The sequence below is a fragment of the Meleagris gallopavo genome, chromosome 16, assembly GCF_905368555.1.
Source record: "Meleagris gallopavo chromosome 16, MGAL_WU_HG_1.1, whole genome shotgun sequence".
Taxonomy (NCBI): Eukaryota; Metazoa; Chordata; class Aves; order Galliformes; family Phasianidae; genus Meleagris; species Meleagris gallopavo.
In genome coordinates, this window is record NC_139419.1 from 1,279,618 (window position 1) to 1,307,065 (window position 27,448).

Below are 27,448 nucleotides of genomic sequence, written 5' to 3' on the forward strand. Positions count from 1 at the left end.
CGGGGCCGTCACCATCCAGCAGTTGGCAGCCCTGCCCGCCGCGGCTCCGTGACCCGCGGGGCTCCGTCTGACCGAAGCCCCTCCGAGCTCCTCGCAGCGCTGCCCGGCTCCGCGGGTGGGGGCGCGCCGTGCTGCGGGGGCGGTGCGCGAGGAGCCCCGAGCGCAGAGTGCGCCCAAATGAACCCGCGGGGCGGTCCGGCCGTGACCCGCACCCGGCTGCGCGTCCCGCTGCCCGCGGCCGCAGCGCCAGGGCGGACGCTCCGCGGAGAGGCCCGGCGGGGCCGCGCAGCCCGGGGCAGCGCCGTTCCCCGCGCACCGCGCCGGCGCTGCGATCGATGGCTGCGCTGCGCTGCGCTCCGCCCGGGGGTGCGCGCGAGGCGGGCGGCGGGAGGAGGCGGCCGGAACTGAGCTCGGGAGCTTCCGCTGCGCCCATGCGCCGCCGCCGGGCTCCGGCAGCAACAAAGGAGGAGCCGGGGGGCCGCGGGGTGAGCAGCACGGGGGCGGCGGGCCGGGGCGAAGCGGCGGGCGGCGGGGCCCGGAACGGAGGAGGAGGAAGGGCCTCCTTCCGGCAGATCCGCGCTCGGAGGCCTCGGGCCGCGGGGAGCGCCGGCGCGGCCGTTCGTTCCGTGCCCGTGTCGGCGGGGATGGGGGCGGCGTGATGGCGGCGGCGGGGAGCGCCGGGCGGTGCAGGTAAGCGGCCGCGAGCGGCGGCGGGGCCGGAACCGGAGGCTGAGGATGGCCGAACGCGGGTGGCTCTGCAGGCGGGAAGGGCCGCGAGCGGCGGCTCAGCTGCTGGCAGCTCCGGCTGCGGGTCGCTGGTGGGATGCGGGCGGGTCGGAGGGCAGAGCGGCGGACGCAGAAGGAAGGCGCTGGTGCTGACACGGATCTTGGGCGCCCGGAATGGTTCCGTTGGAAGGGAGCTCTGAGGTCTCCCAGCTCCGTCTCTTTGCTGTAGGCAGGGCTGCCAGCTCCCAAAGCGGGCAGCAGCTCCGGCTGCCCATCCGTGCCCTCGGCACCTCCAGGGATGGGGCAACACAGCTCTGCACAGCGCTGCCGGCACGTCACCAATCCCTCAGAGAAAAATTTCCCCGACGTCTAACCTAAATCTCCCTTCTTTTAGGTTAAAACCGTTTCCCCTTATCCTGTCACTGTCCAACAAGTGTAAAAAGTCAGTTTCCCTCTGGTTTATATGCTCCCTTTACGTACCGGAAGGCTGCTCTTAAGTCTACCCGCGGCCTTCTCTTCTCCAGGCTGCACAGCCCCGGCTCCCTCAGCCTGTCCCTGTCCAACCTCTGAGCATCTCTGTGCCCACACCTACAGCTCTGCATCCCTCCTGAGCTGTGGCCCCAGTCCTGGGTGCAGTGCTCCAGGTGAGGCCTCAGAGCAGATGCAGAGAGGGCAGATGGGAAGAGCTGGGTTACCGTGGCTGTTTGGAGGTTTGTACCTGTGCTCCTGGGTGCTGCACACACCAGGCACTGCTCATGTGGACCTGCAGAGATATGCCCTGTGACTCTGGGAAAGAGATGTGTCCTCTTCAATGTGTTAGAAGAATGGATTTAGGTAATATGATGACTGCAATTAAACAGATATATAAACTAACACACGCATATATATTTTGTAGGCGTGTTGATCTCGATTCTATGTAGTGAAAGCTGATCCTCCCTCCTCCAAGATGGCATTTGTTTCAGCACAAGGGCCCACAGTGGTGGACCAAACCACTCTGATGAAAAAGTACCTTCAATTTGTGGCTGCTCTTACAGATGTCAATACACGTAAGATACATTTTTTTCCATAATCATAAAATCACTTTTGAACTGGAGGGGACCCTTAAAGCTCATCTAGTGTAACTCCCCCGTGCTGACTGGGGACACTGACAGCTCCATCAGTGCTCTGATCCATCCCCTGAGCTTGGATGTCTGCAGGGATAGCGCATGGCCAACATTCTGTGCACCTGTGTCATTGCCTCACTATCCTTATTGTAAAAAACATTTTCCTTACATTCAATCTAGATTTCCCATCTTCTCGTTTGAAACCATTTCTCCTTCCTTGTCTTATCAGAACAGACTGCTAATAGAATCATAGAATTGTGTTCACTTGTGGTTTGTTTCACAAATGTCTGAATATTGTTCAAAAAGTTGACAAATGCGTGCTAAATTCAGTTTAAATTTTGTTAAAATACTGGTTTTTGAAGAAGCAAAGTGATGAATAATATTTCCTTGAGCCAAAGAGAGAGTGAGTCGTGTGTATGTGGTTGTATGACAGGGATGTTTGTGAGAGTTGTGTGCCTTATAATTTGGCAGTGACAGCTAAACTGATAAGATCTGATTGCTTCTTTCATCAGTGAACCTGGTACTTGCTTTCATGATTTAGCTTTGTGTTTGTTTACTTTTTTATTTGAATTTCCTTTTTCAGCCGATGAAACCAAATTGAAAATGATGCAAGAAGTCAGTGAGAATTTTGAGGTAATGAATAAAAAAAGTTGTCCAGGATGGCAATCCTTGTAGTGCTTCGTGTCTGGCAGTTTGACATCTGATATTATGCAGTTAGAAGATTGTGTATTATTGTTGTGAGTTGTAAGTTCTACTATAAATCACTTATGTTACTGCTGCATTTAGCAGCTATCCAGATGTTTAAAGAGTTCCTCTTTGTACTTGAGAGTTCTTTTATTCTGTAGTCATTATTCATTAAGTATTTAAATAAAGGTGACATCACCTTTTCTTTTTTCTATTTAGCTGAGTGATCTGAAATCTGTATTTTAAGCATTGTTTTATTTATTTTGAGTTTGTATTTTGTTCTTATGATGCAAAAGGCCCTTTGTTACTCCTGAATAATCCCACAGGATGGAAGTGAGGAGAGCTGTCAGATGCAGTCTGGCATCAGGAGTGGAGATGACTCGTGACATCTCTTGCTCAGTGATAAATCAGGTTTAGATGAGCACCAGAAACAAAGTTGAGAAACAAGTTAAACCAAGCATAACTTAGTCACATTGTACTGAACACCTAGTTAGTATGAGTCTGTTCTGAAATTATGGAGAACTTGTTCTTTTGTGGAATAAATAAATGCAAGATCTTAGAATAGCTGTAATGCTCTCTTTGTCGTGTTTTTAGCTGTGATAAATAAGAAAAAAAGTGCTGTTGCTGTAACAGCTTTTGTCCACATCTGTGTTGTTTGAAGTGATCTTGCTTAGTCTGTGGCATGGACACAAAAATACCCATTCTAGTGCTCTTTGATGTCATCAGATATTCTTAAGTAAGCTTTATGCAAGGTGTTGGAAGTGCAGTGCTGTTGCAGATTTCAGTTGTTAATGAGCTATCAGTGGAACCTCCTGTCCAGCAAACTGTTTTGTTTAGGTTAATGCAGTGAAATGCAATTAGAGCTATTACAACTGTATTATTTGCATTAAAAAAGTTAAAAGGTTTCATCCTTGGTTAGTGTGTATAAAGAACTAAGCTGTCTGTGACTGTTCTGCAGTAGTTTGTGCACAGGCTGAGCAGAACCTACTATTACAGTGAGTGAGTATCTGAAAGTATCCTCCTGGGGTTTTGTGTGTGTTTGTTTCAAAGATGCTAACTCTGTAGTATGTCAGCAGATGCTTAAATACTACATCTGATAAAAGTCACTGAAAATATTTTCTAGAAGCTTTGAATGTAACTTGATACAACACACTACCACAGATTGTATGTCTTCATGTTTTCATTTTCTTTTAAATTTAGAATGTGACATCATCCCCTCAATATTCTACATTCCTGGAACACATCATCCCAAGGTTCCTCACCTTCCTGCAGGACGGAGAGGTTCAGTTTCTGCAGGAGAAGCCAGCCCAGGTGAGCTGTGCAGAGCATCTCTTCGCCTTCTGCAGTGCGTGCAGCAGGCTGCTCGTTCAGTGATGCTCTTGGTTAGCCAATGAACTGACTTCTGTACTATCTTTGTTCTTAAAAACAGATCTGTTGTTTGGAGTGAAACTGAAAAAGTCCAGTTTCTGTTGCTTTTAAAATTTGCAGTCATGCTTCTAAGTGCAGCGAGGGAAAAACTAGATGTGTTGGACTTGGATTTCTCACTGATAAGTTGTTACACTTTGTAGCAAAAGGCCGTGGTTGAGAATCTATTCCATTAAGGGTTTACTGGACTTGTTTAAGGACCTCATTTTCAACAGTGATTGTTACATTTGGCTTATTTACCTGTTTAAAATAGGAAGCATTTTGTGTCTGTATGTAAGTGCGTGCCTGTGCAACGTAAAGTGGCACTCAAGTATGGAAGTTGAAAACATGCATCAACTAACCGTCGTTTTCTGTGGTCTTCTAAAAAATCCCAGAAGCTCCTTATTTATTTAATTATTTCTTAATTTAAACAGCAACTCCGGAAATTAGTGCTTGAAATAATCCACAGAATACCAACAAATGAACACCTTCGTCTTCATACCAAGAATATCCTGTCTGTGATGTTTAGATTTCTAGAGGTATTTATCTTTGCTTATGGGTCTGTGTGTATATTTTCTTTTAAAAACTGTTCCAGATTTGCGGAAAGTTTTACTTTGTCTCCAGAATTGCTGAGGGTGGGTTTTTGAGTAACTATATTGGCTGTGCATCTGGAGCAAGAGTGGAGCAACATTCTACTTGGTCTTTATCAGTGTAATTACTTACTGTCTGTAGGATTTCTGATTTCTTCTTCTTTTTCTCCCTTTCTTGGCTTTTAATTTTGCAGGGAACTGTTCTTTATCGCTTACTTTAGACAACATTACATTTATAAGCATTTTTTTGCTTAGTTTATATAGATGGAAATGCTTTATTCTGGAGATGTAGATCTGCTTCTTATTCAGCACTGAAAACATTGTTACTCGAAGCCTGCCAAAAATAACATGTTATATTTGGAGATGTCTTGGTGTGCAAATGGCTCCACTCGTGCTTCTGTCTGTGGGGCGTGTAGTCAGGTCTGATGATGTACAGCCATTGAAACTTCTGGTTTTTGTTCCAAAAGGGATGAATTTAATTTACTGTCATCCTTCTCTGGAGGCTACAAGGTAAAGATAGATCAAATTAAAGGCATCTTGTTCATGCAAATCTGCAGAAATGGAATGCTGAGATAACTGTGCTTTTATGGGGTTTTGAAGTTGAAGAATGCAATGGTAGACTCACTGAAGTTCTGTTTTTTGTCAGACGGAGAATGAAGAAAATGTACTGATCTGCTTAAGAATAATAATTGAACTGCACAAACAGTTCAGACCAGCAATCACTCAAGAAGTAAGTGATCAATCTTATTATGTAGCATAGAGCTTGCTCCCATGCTCTTTTCAAAATTGTTGTGTGTTTTATTTCTGTTGTCATTTTCTGTTTGTTGACCTCTAGTAACCATGTATTAGAAAACCAACAGCAAAAAACCAACTCTCAAATAATTTGTAGAAGAGGATTGCATAGGGCTAAGCAGTCCAGCACCCTGGAGAGGGTAAAAAACCAACCAAACAAACTGTTAAAGTCTGGTTATTTTCACTTCAGGTGTTTATGGATACTGTGTTAGCATGGGAGCATCTCTAAAAAGGATTAAACATCCTCAGAGGAAGAGAGAATTTCCTCTGCCTTTTTGGTTTGTGAAAGAAAAATCCTGGAAATTGAATATTATTGTCTTTTATTTCCCTCTTCTCCTTCCACACTTATGTTACTCCTGTGCTCAAGAAGGAGTTTGCATGAAAGTCTGTTTTTCTTCTTTTGCTTTCTTTCTTTGATTTTTTTATTTTTTTTTCCCTCGGAAGACTTAATTGTTTTCTAGTCATTATTCCTATTTGTACCACATTGGGAAAATGTTGAGGTTATAGTTAAATTGGGTTCTTTCCAAGTCAATTCAGGTTAGTGTTAGTGGAACAGAATAGACTTGGAGAACACTTCAGTATCCCTTTTAGGTGTCATGGGAAGTGAACTCTAGTGGTGGCTAAAGGTTGTATGTAGTTGTACAGCTAATACAGACGTTGTAAAATTTTTCTAAGTTTTTGGCTGTTGGTGTAGCACCTTTTTCTTTCCTAGATCCATCATTTTTTGGACTTTGTGAAGCAGATTTACAAGGAACTTCCTAAAGTTGTGGTGAGTTTATTTCCCAAATCACCCTTGTTGTAGTCAGGGGACTAATTCCTCTGTCTTAATTTTGCCTCTAAATGAGTTAATTACTTTTACATCTAATGATTCAGTTATTTTTAAGAAAAATATTTAACAGAAATACTCCACGAAATAGAGAAATTTAGACTTTGATTTAGAAAATCTTGTGTTTGTAGTACTAACAGTGTGAGAAAACCAAGGTGCATTTGTTTAATAAAATAGCATTCTATTGGCTGCACTGATCTCCAAATTTTGGTGTTTGTTTTTTTTTTTTGTTTGTTTGTTTGCTTTTGTTTTTTTGAGGGAAGGCTGAAATGACTTACCTTCCAGTAGAGTTCTTCAACTTGGTTGATCTCTGGAGGCCGTTGCCTTTTCTTTCTGTCAGATACAGACTGTCTGCTTCAGCGTTTTTCTTTTCTGCTTCCTGCTGTAGTAGGAGCAAAAGATTAAGGGGGATGCAGTCCCAGCACCTTCTGTAGTTGTGAAGGTCCTGTGTAGGAGAAAATATCTACAATGAGTTGTGGGGAAAAATTATGTGGAAGAATTGCCTTGGCTGTAACTAGCACGATTGATTTCTCTTCTGCTCTTTGTCTGCTTGTAGGGACGGTATTTCGAGAATCCTCAAGTGATTCCTGAGAACACTGTTCCTCCTCCTGAGATGGTTGGCATGATTACAACAATTGTGGTGAAGGTAAACCCAGAGAGAGAAGACAGTGAAACAAGAACTGTAAGTATTCGAACTGAGAATGCAGTAGGCTCTTTTTGTTTGTTTGCGTATCAACCTGTATTTGTAGAAGGTGATTGAAACTTGTCATATTTGCTATGCAACTGTAACTTCAGGATTTTTTATTTAATGTAATATACCAAGTGGCTTTGTGCCCCTTAAATATTCTGCAAATATATCTATTAAAATGAGCAGTTTCTTTAAAAATGCATTACAAGCACTTTTAAAAATCAACAAACTGTTTATAAAACATGTATTTTCTTTTCAGCATTCTATAATACCCAGAGGATCTTTATCCCTGAAGGTCTTGGCCGAGCTACCTATTATTGTTGTTCTTATGTATCAGGTTAGTATAGTGTTGTGTTTTGCACCTAAACACTTCTGGTTACTCAGTTGTTGTGTAACTTCTCATGGCAAAATGTAACCAATTTTTGAGACTAAAATATGGTGGAATAATAATCCTGTGAGATTTTTTCATTGTCTTTCATTAGCTCTCAAATATGTTGAATGCAAGAATGAGTTGCATGTTTCTCTTGTTTCTCTAATTATACTGTTTTTTTTCTTTTTCTTTTTTTTTTAAGCTCTACAAACTGAACATTCATAATGTGGTAGCTGAATTTGTGCCCTTGATTATGAACACTATTATAATTCAGGTTTCTGCTCAAGCCAGGTAAAAGTAATTCAGTACTGCTTTGATGATATGTGGAATAATCTTCCTTAACCTGCTATTCAAGGTTGCTTGAAATATTTTTGTCTTAGATCCTTTGAGTTTTGCTTCTAGTCTTAGTGCTTTTAATCTCAAAAGTAGCAATGATTATTTGATGTAAAATTGTCCTACAGTGACACTTTTGTACTTGAGGTAATTGTCAGATTTGAATATTTCCATTATGTGTCACTGAGAAGATTCATAGTTATGAGCTGCCTCCCAGTTTATTATTTAGTAGGCATTTTTTTTTTAAATGTAGTTTCTGACAGAAATAGATGTTAGCGCAGATAGTATGTGATGGAGACCACACAGCTGGGACTTTGGTGGCTTCCTAGAGATAGATAGCTCCAGTGTTACAGTTTTGCTTTTCCAAGTCTAGCTTGTGTGGAGCCATGTGGTGTTGCAGATGTGGGCACTGTTTTGCCTGCTTCAGAGAGATGTTTCTAAGGAGCAACACTGGTGCTGAGCAGTGCAGCAAGATTACTACCTCTGTCTTTCCCTGTCTGCTCAGATGATCTGCATAAGTAGTTGAGACTTGAAAGACATGCAAGGCTTTGGGAAGGAATATTGCTTGGAGAAAAATGACCCCAACTAGGGGAAGAGAGGCAGCTGTTTAGTTCCAGTGTATTAGCTTGGTGTTCTGCAGGGGGTTGAAAACTGTATGGTTGCTTCAGGGTTGTGCATTTCTACTTAAAGCATAAAATGTTGTGTAAGTAGGCTCTCCCATAATGAATTTATTTTCTTATGGAGTAAGAACCTCAATTTAAGGTGATGTGATTTGATACTGCCATGAATTTTCTGACTAAAGGTTCTAAAAAGGGGGAGAAGAATAACCACTGTTCAATTTGATTTCAGGCAACATAAACTGTATAACAAAGAACTGTATGCTGATTTTATCGCTGCTCAAATTAAAACATTGTCTTTTTTGGCTTACATCATAAGAATTTACCAGGTAGGCTGCGTTTTTGTTACTTCACTACTCTTAAATGCAACAGATCTCTCGTTACTTTATGGTGGGAAAGCCACCTGTATGACTGCTGTGCTTCAAGGGTTGGAGAGAAGAACATTTGGGTAGTAAACCTGACCATCTGTAGAGCTGTACTTGGTTATCCTTTCAGAAGTGTTCTGATGTGAATGCAAAATAAAAGCATGTATGAAATGGCTACTGTATTTTATTTTTACAAGCAGACTTCCTGGAGAGAAGTCACTGAGTTTTAATTCAATGTTGTATTGGAGATGCAAAAAGAATTTTAAAGTAGAGTATAATAATAATTGTATTTTCATTATTTTTATAGGAATTAGTGGCTAAATATTCTCAGCAAATGGTGAAAGGAATGTTGCAATTGCTCTCCAATTGCCCAGCAGAAACAGCACACCTCCGGAAGGAGCTTCTGATTGCTGCTAAGCACATTTTAACAACAGACTTGAGGAGCCGTATGTTTTATAACTGCTTTTTTATAACGTATCTGTGCATTGAAAAGATTTCAACTATGTCTGTGTATTTAGGAGGTACATTTGTGTACATTTTGGTTAGGACTATTACATAATTGTCATTACTTTGGGAAGGAAAGTGAACTTTGCTTTCAATTCTGTTCTTTTTGGGTTCCTCTCTGTACTTGAGGTTTTGCTTTTTACTGCAATCTACTTTGTGTTATTTGAAGGTGGGATCATTCAACCCTTCCTGTCATTGCCATTATCTGTCCTTAGGATGGAGTGAACTAATCAATTCAGTGACCTTTTTGAATTCTATATTTACAAAGGAAAAAAAAAAAGCTTCTTTGACCTTGCTTTTTCATTTGACTTTGTTACTGATAGCTCTTCAGTATCCCAAGTTCCATATATTCTTTCTCACATTTGGGATAGAGCTTGCATGACGACACACAGAGCAGCGTTTTCATGGGCAGTAACTCATTAGTTGCTTCTAAAAAGTTCTGTGAAGTTGAAATTAATGGAACCACTTTTTCCAGCTGTAGCTGTTCTCATTATATGCGTAGGGTTGCTTTGACTGTTCTGTAAAGTTACTGAAGGAGGAAGTGCCAATAGAGTTATAAGAGTTTGATTGAAAGTTTACACGTTTCTGGAGTAAATTTTATTGTACAACTTTCTATCTTTGGTTTCAATATGTACAATGAGTTGCTTAATGCTTAACAAATTTATTTTAACTTTTTCTTTGCTAATCATTATATTTAGCTTTCATTTTCTTTCTTTTTTTTTAATTATAGAATTTATTCCATGCATGGACAAACTGTTTGATGAATCTATATTAATTGGCTCTGGATATACTGCCCGAGAGACACTGAGGTATGGCAGAAAGGTTGGAATGTCTTCCTGAGTGCCTGCCATGGCTGCTTTCTTTCAGGGTTTGCTAATATTTACCACAATGTCTATATAGAGTTTTAAATCTTTATATTGCTCATTTTCACGAGATCATGAGTAATCAAGGATTAATTGTGAAAAAGCTTACCAGCACTGCTTCCCATGTGGTTTGAAACATCTGAATTGTTATGGAGATGAAGTTGTGTGCACGGGATGTTCAGCAGCAGGTGAATAAAGATCCAAGTAGTTCTAATATTGGCACTGTGGGATGAATTAATGCTTCTTTGGTATGATACAGGTTGTAATTCTCTTGTGTAATTGAAAAAACCTCAAAACAATGTATTGGCATAGAAAAATAGAAAATTTTAATGAGAATCTTGAAAATAGATCCAGGTGGTGATTATTGGTTAAGTCCAATTAGCAGCTGCTATAATTGTCCTCAGTGTGTTTTCTTTGTTTCTTGTTTTTCCTGGCAGGCCCCTGGCATACAGTACACTGGCAGACCTGGTGCATCACGTCCGGCAGCATTTACCCCTCAACGATCTCTCCCTTGCTGTCCAGTTATTTGCCAAGAACATTGATGATGAGTCATTGCCTAGCAGTATCCAGACAATGTCCTGCAAGCTCCTGCTAAATTTGGTAGACTGCATCCGGTCTAAAAGTGAACAGGAGAATGGAAATGGTAGAGATATTCTCATGAGAATGTTGGAGGTACTGACGTGTTTAAAATTTTTGATAATAAAATGAGTAGTCTAATTAATATTTTGTAGTATATTATCAATCACATCTTACTCCCTCCTTTCTTCAGAAATGAGGATATGCCAAAGCAGTATGTTAACACTTTGTGGTACACTTGAATATGTTTGCAGTTATATAAGCCATTCCAGAAATACAGATTCTTATTGGTCTAAGTATGTTAAATTGAAGGATTAGGATTATGAGATTTAGAATCATCTTTAATTCTAAAGTAGGAACTTACTTTCTTTTTTTTTTTTCTTCCCCTCTCCACTCTGCTCTTCTGTTTCCTTTCTTCCCTGTCCCCACAGGTGTTTGTTCTGAAGTTTCACACCATAGCACGATATCAGCTTTCAGGAATTTTTAAAAAATGCAAACCACAGTCTGAGCTCGGGGCGGCCGAGGCTGCGTTGCCTGGAGTGCCAACAGCAGCAAATGCAGCACCTGTTCCTGTTCCATCTCCTGCCCCGGCCACTCCAGTGGCCCCTGCCCCTGTACCTGTGTTTGAAAAGCAGGGGGAAAAAGAAAAAGAAGACAAACAGACTTTTCAGGTCACAGACTGCCGAAGCTTAGTGAAAACTTTGGTCTGTGGTGTGAAGACAATCACGTGGGGCATAACGTCATGCAAAGCTCCTGGTGGTAATGCTGCATAATGTTTAGTTACTCTTGACTTTTTACATTCTGCAATTAAAACTAGCCAAAAACAAACAAATAGTATTTTTAAGATGTAACTGCTGTTGTATTTTTTTTCTCCTTTCAGAAGCACAGTTCATTCCCAATAAGCAGTTGCAACCTAAAGAGACTCAAATCTATATAAAACTGGTAAAATATGCAATGCAAGCTTTGGATATTTATCAGGTATGCACTCTGACCCCATACCATGTTTATTTTATGCAGTTTCTGTGTTAGATCACTTAATAGTTGTTTGTCAGCTAAAGTACGGATTGCACTTGTATGTTTTCATGAAGCCTTTCATTTCAGGGCCACATCTAGTGGGAAATTGTTTGAATTTCAGAGTACTTATCACTTGCAAGAAGCAGATTATTTTCATAACAGTTATTATTGTCTATACTGAGGCTGGCAGGTCAGACTAAAAATCTTTATCTTTTATGTAGTGGATTAAATTTCTTCTGCAGAGAGATTTTTTTAAGTTTAGTTACCAGCTGAAGCATTCACTTGGCACATGTTTATCTTTTGAAGTTGCACAAAGTGTTGCTGAAATGTAAACATGATTTAAAATCGAGTAGCTTTACAGATGCAGTATGATATCTCCTGTTTTTTTTTTTGCACTCCTGACTCCGTGATTTTGAAGTCTTTGATCTTCACACTCCATTTTCATATATTTATTGTCATACTTGGCTTTTGTGATTTCTAGTTGTATAAGATTCACATGTCAATCTCCCATAACATGAGTTTTACTCAAGGCCTTCTTTAGGAATAGCAGGGACAAGTTGCTACAGTTCTGTAACTGATAGATTCATTTTCTCAATTGCCATAGGTTCAAATAGCAGGAAATGGACAGACGTACGTTCGAGTAGCCAACTGTCAGACAGTCAGAATGAAAGAGGAGAAGGAAGTTCTGGAGCATTTTGCTGGTGTATTCACAATGATGAACCCACTGACTTTTAAAGAGATCTTTCAAACTACTGTTCCTTATATGGTGGAAAGAATCTCAAAAAACTATGCTCTTCAGGTATTATGTTTGTTGTTGTTTTTCTTCTCCAATTGATAATAACCAGCCTGTAGAAAATACCTCATGCCTTAGAGTACCTAAGGCTGAAGAGGAATTGTTAAGTAATAATGTTGAAATTAGCATGAAAGAATTAAAACATTTTATGAAAAGACTCTGCAAAGATGGGTTTTCAAAAACTTTCCAGGTTAAGTGATGAAATACAAACACGAGCACCTCAAGCTAGTACTTTTATTCACAAGAAGTATTAAACGTCCTGGAATTCCTGTTTTGTGAGTGAGATTGTTGTGTTAGTGTTCTGATCTAGCGCTTGGCAGAACCCATTCCTGCAGCATACATCTAAAATCTGAATTTAAATTGTATGCATGGTTCTTTTCCTTTGAGGATAACATGAATTGTGTGCACAGCAGGGAAGCTGGAGTGGAGAAGCAGAAACTGGTCGTAGTTTGTTTTTTTATAATTGGTAGTGTATTAATCCCTCTGTTCTTTTCATTGCAGCAGCATTAATTCCTTTGTGGTTTCCTTTTATAGATAGTTGCCAACTCCTTCTTGGCAAATCCTACCACCTCTGCCCTCTTTGCAACGATTTTGGTAGAGTATCTTCTGGACCGACTGCCAGAAATGGGCTCTAATGTGGAACTCTCCAATCTGTATCTCAAGCTGTTCAAGTTGGTCTTTGGCTCCGTCTCGTTGTTTGCTGCTGAAAATGAACAAATGCTGAAGGTAAAGATCATTTAGATTTAAAAAAATAAATAAATCTGTTTTCACTCTTAATATATTCTTCAGATGTTTGAAGAAACTTAGCTTTATTCTGTATATCATTTGATAGTTTTTGAGCCACTATTAGCAGCATTGTTCAAACAGCCATCCGTTACTGCCTTATTTATGAGGCAGTTTCTGTGAATGTTTGACACTGTAGTGATGTGCTAATTCTGAATCTGAATGGCTGAGGCATGCATGTAGCCTGGCTGGGATTAGCACATACTTCATAGCTTTATGGTCAGGACAGTTACATATCTTGTGCTCTTTTTGTTTTTGCCTTATTAATGTAAGGATTTTGCTTAGACTGTCACTTCTGTGTGTTAGTGAATCTGGTTAATTCACATCATGTTTGGTGACACGGACCTCTTGAGTTAAAAAGTTTTGGGATGTCGCAAAGTTTGCATTGAGAAATTCTACCTTTCTATTAACAACATGTTGCTTGCTCGTTCAGAAAACTTGGTTTATGTTGAATATAATTATTTCTTTTAATAAGTTCAGAAATAATATGTTCTGAGCTCGAAGCTTTCTCAGAACTATGAGAAACAGCTGCCTATATAACAGAAAAACTTTAAAACGTTGTAGAACACTGCTCCTTCTCTCAACGTTTATCTCAATTTCCCTTTCCCCACCTTGAAATAAACACAGTTCCTGATAGAGGCAACTATATAAAAATGATTTCTCTGCTTAATGATTTGTTATTGCAGGATTAGTTCAGGATTTTCAGGACAGAACAGAGTAGGGATGACTATTTTTCCTGATTCTTTGGAAGATTAATATGAAGCAATGTTCCTAAAGAGGATGAGGCAATATTCATATAATTTTGGTTTAATTCTTTTACCATCAGAGTCAAGGTCATTTGGATTTTATAAGCTGGAGGTCCCATTCGAGGGATGTGACTTACTGCCTTCACAGTTTCACGCTTCTGTTACATTTTTGTTTCAGCTGGATTGATGATGTGGGCCTTGGGTAGACAATTAAATTGAATGATGAAGGCTCCCTGCAGCATTTGTGTAACAATGTGGAGCACTTTTAGATGTGAATTAAATCCAGAACTATGTCGCTGTTTGTACCTGCTCTGGGAGGTTCCTTGTATTTCTCAACTGTTGTTAATGATTCCTGGGCACTGTTGAAGTCCTCTGGTCCGTGAGGCTGCTGACCCTTACTCTTTTGGTTCTGGAACTGTTTCTTTCCTTTATAAAAGTTAGTTACTAAAGTAATACTACTGCATTCACCAAAAAATAAGAATTGATGATGAGATTATATCTGGATTAAAGTAATATGGTGAAATATCTTCTGTTGTCATTCTGATACTGCTGGCATTTCTGCTACCCATCCTTAGGTGCTCCAGAGCAAATGTGTTTCATTGTGTTAGACTTGTGGGCTTCTGTTTTAATACAGATTGTGCTTGGGGTAGCAAGCAGACTTGATTGTTTGGCTAATGTGAAAGCAGTATTTAATTAATTAACGAATGCTATGTGTTCTTGGTAACAGTTCCTCAGCAGCAATATGAAATTAGGATGGTATCGGATTACTTGGAGAAACTGAAGGGTTTTGATCTGAAGAAGTTGTCTCATGTAAAGTTACACTGCAGCGATGATAAAATTGATGATATATTAATCTTAAAGCTTTATTTTCTTATAGCCACATTTACACAAGATTGTGAACAGCTCTATGGAACTTGCACAGACTGCCAAAGAGCCCTATAACTATTTCCTGCTGCTCAGAGCACTGTTCAGATCTATTGGAGGAGGCAGTCATGATCTGTTATATCAAGAATTCTTGCCGCTGTTACCAAACTTACTGCAAGGTAGAACAATACCTTTATTCCCCCTCCCAGTTTCTGATCTTTTTATGTACGTAGTACTCATAAAGTTATGTTGTGTAATTTAAAAGAAAAAAAAAAACGACACAAAACCAAACGTAGCTGCTGGTTTTGAGCTTAGCAGTTGATTAAACTTGGACGTGGCTTATTTTCATTTTCTGTCAGCTGCTTCAGGCTCCATAGTTCTGGCTGCTTCACAACTACTGCTGCTTGTTTCCTGCTTTCTGTTGTGGGGCTGTTGGTTTTTGTTTGCTTGTTGTTTTGAGTGTGGGGTAGCAGGAGGAGCAAGGTTGCCAGGCTGTCACTGCTTCCGAGGGAAGAGCACTGCTGAGAGGCTCTGGCTCTTCTGCACTTGTGGGTGTGTTGTGTACACTTGCTGCTGCATGATAAATTACATGGAAGTTGTGTCAGTTTCTAGCAAGAAGTGGGAAAATGAATGGGTTTGATTAAATGAGCTTATGTGCTTGTGAAGGCCGTCTTCCAGAGATGCTGGATATGACCAAGGGAATATGGAGAACTACCTAAACCTACGGAGAAGCTTATCAGAACGACTTTGGGAAAGCAAAATCTGTGGTTTCCCCCTACATCTGCAGGGGCAACTTTTATTGTAGTTAGCAAATATTTCTCTTACATTTAAATCATTATGTAAAATATGTGTCAGTGTAGAGCTGCTAGTTAAGGTTGTGGACTATATGAAATCTTTTGTGAGGGGGGAGAGAGTTGGGGTACATATTTTGTCTGTATGGAAGAGTGGATGGACATTCACATAAACTATTTATATGTTAGTATTTATTTTCAGGAGCCCACATATTTTAAAAACAATCTTCTCCATCTGGAGAAGATTTCAAATTTATATTGAAGTTCAGGTTTGGATCAGGCTGTCTTTTTGCTTTCATCCACTCTGTTCAAATGCTACTTTATTTTGACATTTATTTGATATTCAGTTCTAGTGCACACACAGGTCTTGTATGTGCGTGTACTTACAAAGCATTCACTATGTAGAGTCCTTAGATGAAATTTGTATTTATAATGGTGTTATGTTTTCTAAATACATTGTTTAGAGATAAATAAGCTTGCCATAATTGAAAATGTCACGTTATTCTGAGCTTAGGAAACAGTGACTTCTGAACTTTGAATTGTGGACTGTTTTTTTGTTTTTGTTTTCTTTTGAACGTGTAATTTATCAATGATTTTCAGGACTTAATATGTTGCAAAGTGGTCTTCATAAACAACACATGAAGGACTTGTTTGTGGAGCTGTGCCTCACTGTGCCAGTCCGTCTGAGCTCATTGCTGCCATACCTGCCGATGCTCATGGATCCCTTGGTGTCAGCTCTCAATGGATCTCAGACCCTGGTTAGCCAAGGCTTAAGAACACTTGAATTGTGCGTGGATAACTTGCAGCCAGACTTTCTGTATGATCATATTCAGCCAGTTCGAGCTGAGCTTATGCAGGTAAACCACATTTTTCCCCATTAAACCACAGGAGGTCGTCAATTCACTACATGTTAGAATGTTATGTGAAACTTTGATTGTAAGAACTGGAAAAAACTGTCATGGGAACCGTAGCTGTCTGATTTGTATGCGAAGCACAGTTTGGTGTTGTGCAACTGAAAGCTGAAACATTTAAAAGTGAATGAATCTTTTCTTCTATACCTCCTGGTAAGAAGTTAAAATTAAGGCTTGAGACTCTGTAGGAAGAATACTGCTATCTCAGATGAGTTGGTATAGAAAATGATGAAGATCTGGTAAGATTAGTTACCTTCAGCATACTGTGATTGACAACTGTATGCAATCTTCATATGTACAGAGATGATTGTATTTATACTGTGGCTGAAATTTGGAGCAATGTTATAAATGTGTCTGTTCGCTCTAATAGAGCTAGCATATCCTTTAGCCTGTAAATATAACATGTACTTCATTTTCTATTTAGATTTAGAAGCTAGCTCTCTGAAGATATTTCACTTGGTCCATGTTGGTTCTTAATTTTTCTCATTGAATTCGTAATGTCATCTATCTAACATTAGCCATAAGTATGACATTGCATTTCACGGGGGCAAAGATTTTGTGACCGACCACATTAATCAAATGTAGAACTGTGCATAGGACAGTCTCCTTACAAATCAGTTCACCTGTTTTCAACGAACTGCTTTCAATCCATCTGGATAAGTGTTTTTGTTTTTTTCTGGAAGATATGCAGGACCAAGTATCAGATACATGAGCAAGTGGTTTCTGTGACATTTTATTGCACTGTAAGTTGAAAAATTTTGAAGTGAGCCTGGTCTGACCTTGTTATGTTTAAACTGCTTCCAGGCTCTGTGGCGTACGCTGCGCAATCCTGCAGACAGCATTTCTCACGTGGCTTATCGTGTCCTTGGTAAGTTTGGTGGAAGTAACAGGAAGATGTTAAAGGAGTCACAGAAACTACAATATGTGGTCACAGAAATTCAGGGACCCAGCATCACAATAGAATTTTCAGACTGTAAAGCATCTATTCAGCTCCCTATGGAAAAGGTAAGGACTTGAGCCAGAAGTTTGCCAGTCTTTTTTTTTCCTTTTTTTTTTTTATGTCTCCTTTAAACTGTTTTACATTATCACTCCAAATAATAAATGTAATGATGCTGTTCTGCTTCTACAAAGCTTTAGGCTAGAGCTGAACTGGCAGAATAAATCTTTCCTGTGCATTTTTCCTCCCTTCCTACCTTTTTGTGTGTTGGTTAGATTAGGAGCAGGATTCTACTCTAAAATCTTCCTGTTTTCTTTATGAAGTGTACCAAAAGCTTATCGTAGATGTTCTTCAGTGATTATTATCCTAATGACTTTAATGATTTGGCTTCCTTTGTTGTCTGTAGGTTGGGTATAGTTTTTCTAATACTTGCAAAAATACTTTGTACTTGTAGTGTTTTCATCTGACAATCTCAGTGTCGTACAGATGCTTTGTTCTCACTAATTACAGCAATCTAATCTGTGACTGTAATTTGGGATCAGAGAATCAAGCTGGATTTTAAGTTAATTTGGTTTGTGGAGTTTTAATACATTTTCTGTGATTTTTCAGTAATAGCTCCACAAGTAGGTGTGATCTGAAGCAGTAATTGGATTTCTGTACAGGCAGCTGCCTCTCTTTGGCTCCATACAGCCAGCAGGCTTAAATACAGCTTGGGAGAAGGCTGTTGTTTTTTTTTAATGCACATGGCTTTGCTGATTTCTCCTCTGTACTCAATCTGATGAGATGAATATGTACAAATATTGAATTGCTGACATCTTCCTATCCTGCCAGGTTTAATTCAAGCCAGGTTTTCCAGTACATTTGTGTATCTGACCTGTAACCTCTCCATTGTAGGCAATTGAAACTGCTCTGGACTGTTTGAAGAGTGCTAACACAGAACCGTATTATCGGAGGCAAGCTTGGGAAGTAATCAAGTGTTTCTTAGTAGCTATGATGAGCCTGGATGATAACAAACATGCATTATACCAACTTCTGGCACATCCCAAGTATGACAATTCTTTAAGCATAAATGCGTATGTAAAATTTATAGTGTCTAACCTTATGTACAGACAGTGTATTCTTCTTGGCATTTTTACCTATTGGCTTATCCTGCTTCCTTTTGAGTTAATACAGGACTTTTCAAATCTTTCTCTTGCTAACATGAATTTTGCTAGTATACAATGTGTGTTAATTTTCCATGTTTTCCATATTTTACTTGCAGTCCAATGTAAGAGATATATATATATGAAAGATACAGATATGAAAGACAGCTATTTAAAATTTAATCCTGGCTTCATGTATTTAAATAATTGGAATATTTTGTTGCTTAAATGAATTTTCAAGATTGGATTGCAATATCGTATGCACACTTCTCACTTTTTACCAAAATGAAAAAGATGCAAAATCTGATTTCATTTAGTGCCCAAACTGTGGCATAGTCACATGCAGCTGATACCTATGTATGTGTTGGCTTTGGAATACTTTGTCATAGAGCAGCTGAGGGTTTTTATTGAATTATTTTACATCTTTTAAAATGTTAGTTGCTGGTACTTAATGACTTTTTGCTTTTAGACAGCTTTCACTACAAAGTGTGTGCTGGCTTTGAGTTGCAGTTGCTAAGGAGCATAGTAGCTTGTATAATTTGGACTTGTTAGACTTGACGCACACAGCTTTGCAGTGAATAGGTCTTATTGGGGTGGAGATTTGTTACATAATATTTCAATCTTGAAAGATTAAAAGCAAATGTCATTTTAAAAAAGGGAAAATGTCAAAATATTGAAAATGACATTCTGTAATTGAGTTGTAATGTGATGCCTGTATACCTCTTATTTGTAATATATGTGGCTTCTTCTGAACCGCTGGCTTGAAATGTTCGTGATGAAATTGAGCTATCCATCATGTTTGAGGCCAGTGGTTGACAAAATTGGTACCAACTGGGTGAACCGATCTAGATCTATCAAAGCGAGGGGAAAATGGGAGGTGGAGAAGGAGTTTGATATAAAGAGCAAACTGTAAATCAAGTACTTGTTGATGCTCATGGTTGAGCTGCTGACGCCGCACTTTAGGACTACAGAGAACTTAATTTTCTCTTCCAGCTTTACTGAGAAGTCCATACCCAGCGTCATTATTTCCCATCGGTACAAAGCTCAGGATACTCCAGCTCGTAAAACGTTCGAGCAGGCGCTGACAGGGGCGTTCATGTCAGCAGTGATCAAAGACCTGCGGCCCAGCGCTCTGCCTTTCGTAGCCAGCCTGATCCGCCATTACACCATGGTGGCCGTGGCCCAGCAGTGTGGTGAGCGGAGGGGCAGGGATGGCTGGGCTGCAGGGGGGAGAAGTTTGGTTGTCTTGTGGTGCTTACTTGGACGTAAGTCTGGATGTTGTGGTAGCCTTTGGGTAGTTATGTTGCTCTGGGGTTGTGGCCAAATTGCGCTGAGCAGGGAAAAATAATTGAGCGGGTTTTCAAAATTGTCTCCTAATAATGTTTTTTTTCAAAATACTGAAGCAAACGAATTAAATAGGGTCTGGAGTGGTTGATGTTTCCAGTGCGTTTGTGTAACTTGGCGGTTATTTTTGCAAGTGGTTTTTAATGTGGTTGTTTCCACTTGCAGTTTTGGGGGCCTATCAGAGGAACCAAGTAAACCTGCCTATGGAGTACACTTCTTGTTTGGAGTTTGACTGTGTGACAGTTTGGGAAAAGACGTAGTATGAGCATATTACTTCATTGTTACATTAGTGGAACCTGAATTTCTTAAGATTCTTCATTTTAATTAAATTTTCTTAGGAGACCTCTGCAGTGCATAGGCTAGTAAGTAGAAGAAAATATTCAAGTAGATGTAATCTTTTTTCTTGTGAGCAAAGAATGCCTTACAATCCATTTATATGCAAATTGGCACAGCTCACTGTTTTTGCCATCCCTTAGTCATAGGAATAGCAATCTAATTGAAAGACTATTCATATTGAAATATCCATTATTTTATCTTTTTCTTCCCCTTCCCCCCCATACCATCTGCAGGTCCTTTTCTGCTGCAGTGCTATCAGGTTGGAAGCCAGCCTAGCACAGCCATGTTTCATAGTGAAGAAAATGGATCGAAAGGCATGGATCCCTTGGTGCTTATTGATGCCATAGCAATCTGCATGGCTTATGAGGAGAAGGAGCTCTGCAAAATAGGAGAGGTGGCCCTAGCAGTGATATTTGATGTTGCAAGCATTATCTTGGGTTCAAAAGAAAGGGTAATATATATTTCAATTTTTATCTATATGATCTACATTCAACCAGTTCAGGTCTGCCTCTGAAACTCCAGAGGCTACCAATGAGCTAAGAAAACAAACTGATGGAATCCTTTGTTTGCAGGCTTGTCAACTTCCCTTGTTTTCCTACATTGTGGAACGTTTATGCGCTTGCTGTTACGAACAAGCTTGGTACGCAAAGCTAGGAGGTGTGGTGTCAATTAAATTTCTTATGGAACGGCTTCCACTAATTTGGGTCCTCCAGAACCAACAGACTTTCCTGAAGGCACTTCTCTTTGTTATGATGGACCTAACTGGAGAGGTAACTAGTGAATATATCACAGAGTTTGGGGGAAACTAAGTTTTTTCTTCAATTCATACAAATTAACCTTTTCTAATCTTGATTTTACTCAACTTCAAAATCTTTTGATAATGCAGTAATTCTAGTCAATGAGTTAATTCTAGTCATTTTAACTTAAACCAAGTGCTGAGTTTAGGAATCATTCCTTGCCCTGTCCTGCCCACTTTGCCAAAGTTATTGGAACTACATTTGATTACATTAGCTTATTTCTGAATGTAAATGTACAGATTGCATTCAGATCAGTGAAAGAAGATGATTCACTATAACTTGGTCTCTGAGTTTTTTTTTTCCTGTGCTTAGTTTGAAGGTGTTATCTGAAGGCAGTATGTAGTTACAATTACCACAAATTGTCTGCTTGACCTTTTCTTAGTTGTGAATCATACAGTAACACCATTGCTGAAGTGTTCCAGCTCTTAGAGATGGTTTGCATAGTTGTGTTCCATCGCAGCTCACAGCTTTGAAAAGGTTGCTGGGAAGTGAATAATGTTGTTTTTAAACTTAGTGTTTTTAGCCTTTTGCAGAGGATTCATCAAAATCAAGTGCAAGTTTGGTGTTGATGAGTGTGCTGATTTATAGCCTTTGTTCTGTATTTTTAAAAATGTAGAAACTTATTTATGATACCCTAGGTTTCCAATGGAGCAGTTGCTATGGCAAAGACCACACTTGAACAGCTTCTGATTAGATGTGCAACTCCTTTAAAAGATGAAGAGAAAACAGAGGAAATCATAGCAGCACAGGAGAAGTCTTTCCATCACGTAACACACGATCTTGTTCGAGAAGTAACCTCGCCAAACTCTACTGTGAGAAAACAAGCAATGCACTCGTTGCAAGTACTTGCCCAGGTCACTGGAAAAAGTGTCACTGTAATTATGGAGCCACATAAGGAGGTAAGCAAAAATACTTATTGAACGCCCAAGCAAGCCTGAAGTTGTTCACCAGTTTGGGTTTGCAAGATGCTTTTCTGAGTGCATTTTTACGTGTTAGTGGATGAAGTTGTTAGTGCTTTGATAGGGTATGTTTTCATTTGCTGTGTTTCACTGCTGTAAAATATAGTGTGGCTGTACTGTAGAGGTTCATGTGAACCATGCGTGATTGCTTAGTCTGTATTGCTTGTGTCTCCAGGTCGATTTTTTTTTCTGAAATTATGGGCTGTGTGTCCTACCACCAATCAGACGTAGGCTAGGCCAAATGCATATTTTATTTTCAACCTGTATTTTGTGTTATTATCTAAATCAGACATATTGCTATGCCTTTCCCAGTCCAGAAAGAGATTATGTAAATCAAAGTTGGCTGAAATCACTTTTTGCTACATACCCCTTAAAGCTGGTAGTATTCATTCTCTTGCAATGCTAGTAAATGTACAAAGGCCCTGAAGGCCACCACAATGTGTAAAATTATAGATGTCATTATTGCAATTTATGGAACACACAGAGTAGCCCCCAAATTATTATCTTATTTTGCTGAAGATTTTTATGAAGGAGAGTGGGAAGTTGGTGAAAAAATTCTGCGTGAATGTTTTTTTTTTGTTGTTTGTTTGTTTTTTCTTTTTTTGGATACTTTTAAGAGTTTAAGATATTCTTGTTTTTGTACTTTAATGCTTTAAATGCTTATGTTTATGAATTTCTTTTTTGCATAACATTATATGGAGCTATTGCCATAGGTATGTTCAGAAAGAGTACATGATAATTGAACGTACTGAGTTGCTTCCCCAACTGACAGTGAGATCAGGTATTTCAGACAAACACTTTTCTTCACTTAATGATTTCTAAAGAGGTGCAGCTGGAGCTCCAGTAGCAAATGGGTAGGAACGAGTGATCATACCTAATGGTGTCTTAGTGGCTGGGTTTGTGGGATTGTTTGAATAGGTTGTTAATTCAGTAATCTAAATTGCATTGTAGGTCCTCCAAGATATGGTCCCTCCTAAAAAGCATTTACTTAGGCATCAACCTGCAAATGCCCAGATTGGACTGATGGAGGGGAATACATTTTGTACAACCCTGCAGCCTCGATTGTTTACAATGGATCTAAATGTTGTGGAACATAAGGTTTTCTACACAGAGGTACTCTGATTTTATTTTTTCGTACGTGATGCATATACTTAAGTAATGATGGTGTTGTCAGAACTCTCATTGCTACAAATAGAGATTACTGGTGTACATTTGTTCTTTGTTTCCTTTTGCTCTCTTACTCCTGTCCTCAGTATTCCTTGTGTTCTACTGCAGTTCAGGATGCAAGAATTCCTGCAGACATGTCCTTTCACAACCTGTATTGTTTAAGCAGCATGTTTGCAAATAGACCTGCTAGGTACTGGCAAACTGTAAAACCCCTAGTTTTTTGCCAGACTCTACCACAGTGGCACTGTGAACAGGACTCTTGCCTCTGGCTAACCATTAGTTTTCATGGAAACTTACACTCTAATTTCAAGTAGAATTTTTGCCTGTGGGTGAAATTTGGGGATTGTAATTTGAATAAATGTGTCTCTATGAGGACGTAAGGCTCAAAAGATAACTGATAATACTATTTCAGTTATCCATAATTCTGTGCTAAAATGATTGCCTTTCTTTATTTTTTCCCCTAGCTTTTGAACTTGTGCGAGGCTGAAGATGCAGCCTTAATGAAGTTGCCTTGTTACAAAAGTCTTCCATCTCTTGTACCTCTTCGGATTGCTGCATTAAGTAAGTGAAAGTTCATAAACAAAGTTGGATGTGGATAAGTGCCCTTCTGAGCAGTGGGCAGTCTTCTTCCCAAGATCAGTAGAAAATTAGAGAGCTTGAAGACTGATGACTGCTCCCTAGAGGTCACAGTTTAATGGAGAATAATGGGGAAGTATCACTGCTTTCTTAATGGGTAGGATTTGCTTTCTGAAATTAACCCCATTTTTTTTTTTTTTTTTAAGATTAATTATGTAATTGGGGACACTTTAAAACACTCCTAATAGACATTTCTTTTGTTTACTATTTTATGATGCCTGTTGCTTTTGACAAAGCATGCTGGGCGTCGTGTGTCTATAATTTAAGATGAAATAAAAAAAAAACTTGACGAGAATAAGTGTAGAATTAGGGTGTTTTTTTTCCCCTCGTTTGAAGTTGAGTTTACAAAGAGAATTTTACTTTGATATTTGCAGATGCTCTAGCTGCTTGCAATTACTTGCCTCAGTCAAGAGAGAAAATAATTGCTGCACTTTTCAAGGCACTTAATTCGACAAACAATGAACTGCAGGAGGCAGGAGAAGCATGCATGAGAAAGGTTAGTATATTAAAACGTGGTGCTTTTGATTCTGTTCTGCCTGCTTTACTTCCTTGATTATAAGGAGTATAGCATGTATATAAACAGTATAGCATGGTCAGGCTCTGCTTTACAGGAGCAGGACTGTCTGTGTACTGTTTAAAGCCAGAATTAGTATCCCTGCCTAGTCCTGCATTGCACTGTCTGTTCTGTGGATGCTAGGCTGTAATGTAGAAAGCTGGGAGGAAAGGGATGTCCTCTCACCATGACACAGTGCCTGGTAGATATACCTCATTCTAATTTAGCACAGTTTTAATACCTATGCTCCGAATACAGAGAATGGTAATACAATGATAAAACTCCTTACAGCCTCTTCAAGAGGAGGTATAGATGGGTGGTATGTCATCTGGAATGTAAGTACTGGTGGTTTACATTTGCTTAGGCAGTCAAATGACTAGAGGATAGATCTCATGCCTCCGTGTTATTTTGGCCGTGGAAGAAAATGTATTTATTGGTTATAGGTTGTTGACAGCAGTTGAGCTGAGGGTTAGATGGAGCAGCTAGGGGTTGTTTTGACATTTGCGTTCAGTGTGAAATTTCTTGGTTGTGTCTGTCGCCTTTTTTGGGATAAATCCATGTCCACAGGATGTGCCACTATAATGGGGAACACTGTATCTGGCTGCTTGTAGCTGGGTTTTCTTTACCTTTTATGTTTCTCATTATACATATAAATTTTAACAGAGAAATTTGCTCCATTACCAGATTCAGAGCCATTTCTTAATAAAGCAGCTTCTGAGCAGCTTGTCTGTAGTTGTGCATTTAATTTATAACAGTGGCACTTTTTTCAATCGTTAGCTGTAATTAAGACCTCCTGCTTGATTGTATTATGGAATGTCCTGCTGTACACCAAGAATACTGAAATGCCTCCCAAATCCATTTTTTCATTGTATGTGTCACTAGTAATAATTGTCTTGTAGTATCCACGCGTTCTGAAAATTCAAAGTAAAAGAAAGATCAAGTCAGTGGAAATTTTTTTAAGGTGCTTGTACAAAAATCACTAAGCTCACTGCTCCTGTTTTTTGAACCTGTACTCTCCTGCAGTTTTTGGAAGGGGCTACAATAGAAGTTGATCAAATTCATACACACATGAGACCATTGCTTATGATGCTGGGAGACTACCGAAGCCTGACGCTGAATGTTGTGAATCGTCTGACATCAGTCACCAGACTTTTTCCAAACTCTTTTAATGATAAATTCTGTGACCAAATGATGGTAAGCCCATTGTTGTGGTGCTTTTTTTTCTTTTTTTTTTTTTTTTCTTCCTTTTTAAATTTCTGTAGCTTGTATTAGTGTTTTAGGAAAGACAAAGACCAACTTGCTAATGGCTTAACGTATACAGTGTAAGGAAAAGTTTTTGTTTCACAATTAATAGGAAACATGAGTATCTTCAAACACCTACATGGTTAGAATTTGGCTTAATTTCTGAAGAAATATTACAGCTAGAAGTTAAGAGGTGTTCTTGTGTACTGGAGTCAAACCTAATTATGTTAAGGTCTGTTTGGCCAAATTCCTTTGTTAAGCAGTGTACCAGCAGTACAGTATATTAAGTATTTCCTTGAGCACGTTTTGCTTCCTAGCAATCTAACTGTTTAAGTGTTTCCTTACTTACAAAACGATGGAGGCTATTGCCCTTCTTATCTCATTTGCAATTTTTAAAGTTTTTCTGGGAAGTCTGTATTCTTTTGCCAGGGGTTTTTAAATATTTAAGTGCATATGTATAATTTTAAATAGGTTTATACTTTTATAATTATCATCACTGTCCATGTAGCTTTGTTTTTTTTTGCCTTTTAATGTATGTACTTTTATAACCCTTCCTTTCTTGGGTAGGGAAAGCAAAAAAGTCTTTAAAAGTCAGCGTAGTTCCAGTTGCTAATGGTAATACTTGATCAAGTATCAAGGGTCCTTTTTTAGGCATTGAATGTCATGTTTGTGTGTTCTGTATAGAAATGAAATTGGTGCCAGCTTCAACTGTATAGTGCTTTGGTTTTAAATTAAAAAATAAAGTTCCTGGGTGTTTTCCAATAACAATCCTTAGCATCCCCTCTTGCAAGCTTCAGTGCAGGAATATGTTATGGTCTTGATATGCAAAACATACCTGTATACGTTTCACACCCAAAATTCAGTCTTCTACTCACATACAGATCAATGGCAGCTTTTGCAGCTGATATTCCAACCTTTTTGGTTTGGAATGCATTGAAAGTACTTGAATTTGGAAACTGTGTGGTTTCAAATAAACTTTTCAGTCTGAGGGAATAAAAATAACTTCTTGTTTTTCCCTTTGTTTCCCTCAGTTTTGCCTGTTTCTTTTCTTGGGGTATATGCTGTCACTTGCTAAAATGGAGTGGTATTATTAGAAGAATAACACTACTTGTCTTTCACAGCAACACCTGCGTAAATGGATGGAAGTTGTAGTGATTACACACAAAGGTGGACAGAGGAGTGATGGAAATGTAAGTTAATGAATGCTTTTATGTGGGAAGACAAAGAGAAAACAAATAGTATCACTGTTTAGGAATTACAGAATTCATTCACTTGTAAATGGTGCCATAACTGTTGAATAGTTGTTAGAAATCCTAGTGTGGTAGGAAGAGCTTCTTACCTGCTGCCAGCAGGTTCTTTGGGCTCTCTTCTGTACTGCTTGGTGTGGAACACCATTTCCCTTTCTCTATAGTGGAAAACCACAGTATGGTTATCTGAAATGTAGTTCACCTTTAAATTACACAATCATAAGGAAAAGAAAGCACAGTATTATTTTGAACTTTGAAAAATTCATTATGTAGTGGGGGAACATCTATTGGGAAAGCAAGACTTTTGCTAAGTAGCCAGCTGTTTGCAAAGGGCACAGAATAGTGCTAGGAGAAATCTATCTGTCATGTTCTTCAGGTCTTACCTGGGGTTGTGGTCTGGATATGAGGAATAGTTTAGCATGAAAGGTCTGGCTTCTTGATGCATGAACCAAGTGGTGCAGTGCAGCAGTGAGTGTGCTGCAAGTTCTCATCCCTGTTATCATTACACAGAGTTTAGCTCTTACCTTAAGATAACACTTTAGTGACAAAGAAAATAAAACGAAATCTTTGTATTGCAAGTGGGAAGGGCAAACTTCCACAAGAGAATTTTATTCCATCCATCATGGTAAATAGATACTGTGTATGCATTAACCCTTGCTGTATCTGCTGATACAGAGAGGTAAAACCAGTAGGATGTTTGATAGAATGTTCATCTGTTAGACAGGTGATATTAATTTTATCTTAC

General features: G+C 39.3%; 1 protein-coding gene across 5 annotated transcripts in view; it reads left to right on the forward strand.

Annotated features, from left to right (window-relative positions):
* Nucleotides 1-354: 354 nt before the first annotated feature.
* TRRAP (transformation/transcription domain associated protein) overlaps nucleotides 355-27,448 on the forward strand; it is a 74,948-nt gene continuing 47,854 nt past the window's right edge. For 2 of the 5 annotated variants that reach the window (XM_010719681.4, XM_010719683.4), the window contains exons 1-31: nucleotides 549-690; nucleotides 1,622-1,772; nucleotides 2,413-2,462; nucleotides 3,714-3,824; nucleotides 4,352-4,456; nucleotides 5,154-5,237; nucleotides 6,012-6,068; nucleotides 6,682-6,807; nucleotides 7,073-7,150; nucleotides 7,386-7,474; nucleotides 8,366-8,462; nucleotides 8,806-8,944; nucleotides 9,733-9,811; nucleotides 10,303-10,537; nucleotides 10,873-11,200; nucleotides 11,322-11,419; nucleotides 12,060-12,254; nucleotides 12,783-12,974; nucleotides 14,655-14,820; nucleotides 16,033-16,289; nucleotides 17,148-17,348; nucleotides 18,175-18,353; nucleotides 19,416-19,615; nucleotides 20,336-20,553; nucleotides 20,675-20,872; nucleotides 21,538-21,798; nucleotides 22,810-22,971; nucleotides 23,490-23,586; nucleotides 24,036-24,157; nucleotides 25,238-25,408; nucleotides 26,578-26,646. In XM_010719681.4, the coding sequence (XP_010717983.1) occupies nucleotides 1,673-1,772; nucleotides 2,413-2,462; nucleotides 3,714-3,824; nucleotides 4,352-4,456; nucleotides 5,154-5,237; nucleotides 6,012-6,068; nucleotides 6,682-6,807; nucleotides 7,073-7,150; nucleotides 7,386-7,474; nucleotides 8,366-8,462; nucleotides 8,806-8,944; nucleotides 9,733-9,811; nucleotides 10,303-10,537; nucleotides 10,873-11,200; nucleotides 11,322-11,419; nucleotides 12,060-12,254; nucleotides 12,783-12,974; nucleotides 14,655-14,820; nucleotides 16,033-16,289; nucleotides 17,148-17,348; nucleotides 18,175-18,353; nucleotides 19,416-19,615; nucleotides 20,336-20,553; nucleotides 20,675-20,872; nucleotides 21,538-21,798; nucleotides 22,810-22,971; nucleotides 23,490-23,586; nucleotides 24,036-24,157; nucleotides 25,238-25,408; nucleotides 26,578-26,646 (4,464 nt within the window). In that variant the 5' untranslated portion in view covers nucleotides 549-690; nucleotides 1,622-1,672. Of the gene's footprint in view, nucleotides 486-548; nucleotides 691-1,621; nucleotides 1,773-2,412; nucleotides 2,463-3,713; nucleotides 3,825-4,351; nucleotides 4,457-5,153; nucleotides 5,238-6,011; nucleotides 6,069-6,681; nucleotides 6,808-7,072; nucleotides 7,151-7,385; nucleotides 7,475-8,365; nucleotides 8,463-8,805; nucleotides 8,945-9,732; nucleotides 9,812-10,302; nucleotides 10,538-10,872; nucleotides 11,201-11,321; nucleotides 11,420-12,059; nucleotides 12,255-12,782; nucleotides 12,975-14,654; nucleotides 14,821-16,032; nucleotides 16,290-17,147; nucleotides 17,349-18,174; nucleotides 18,354-19,415; nucleotides 19,616-20,335; nucleotides 20,554-20,674; nucleotides 20,873-21,537; nucleotides 21,799-22,809; nucleotides 22,972-23,489; nucleotides 23,587-24,035; nucleotides 24,158-25,237; nucleotides 25,409-26,577; nucleotides 26,647-27,448 lie in introns of those variants that run through there. The other 3 variants (XM_010719682.4, XM_010719684.4, XM_085238071.1) reach the window with 2 other exon arrangements.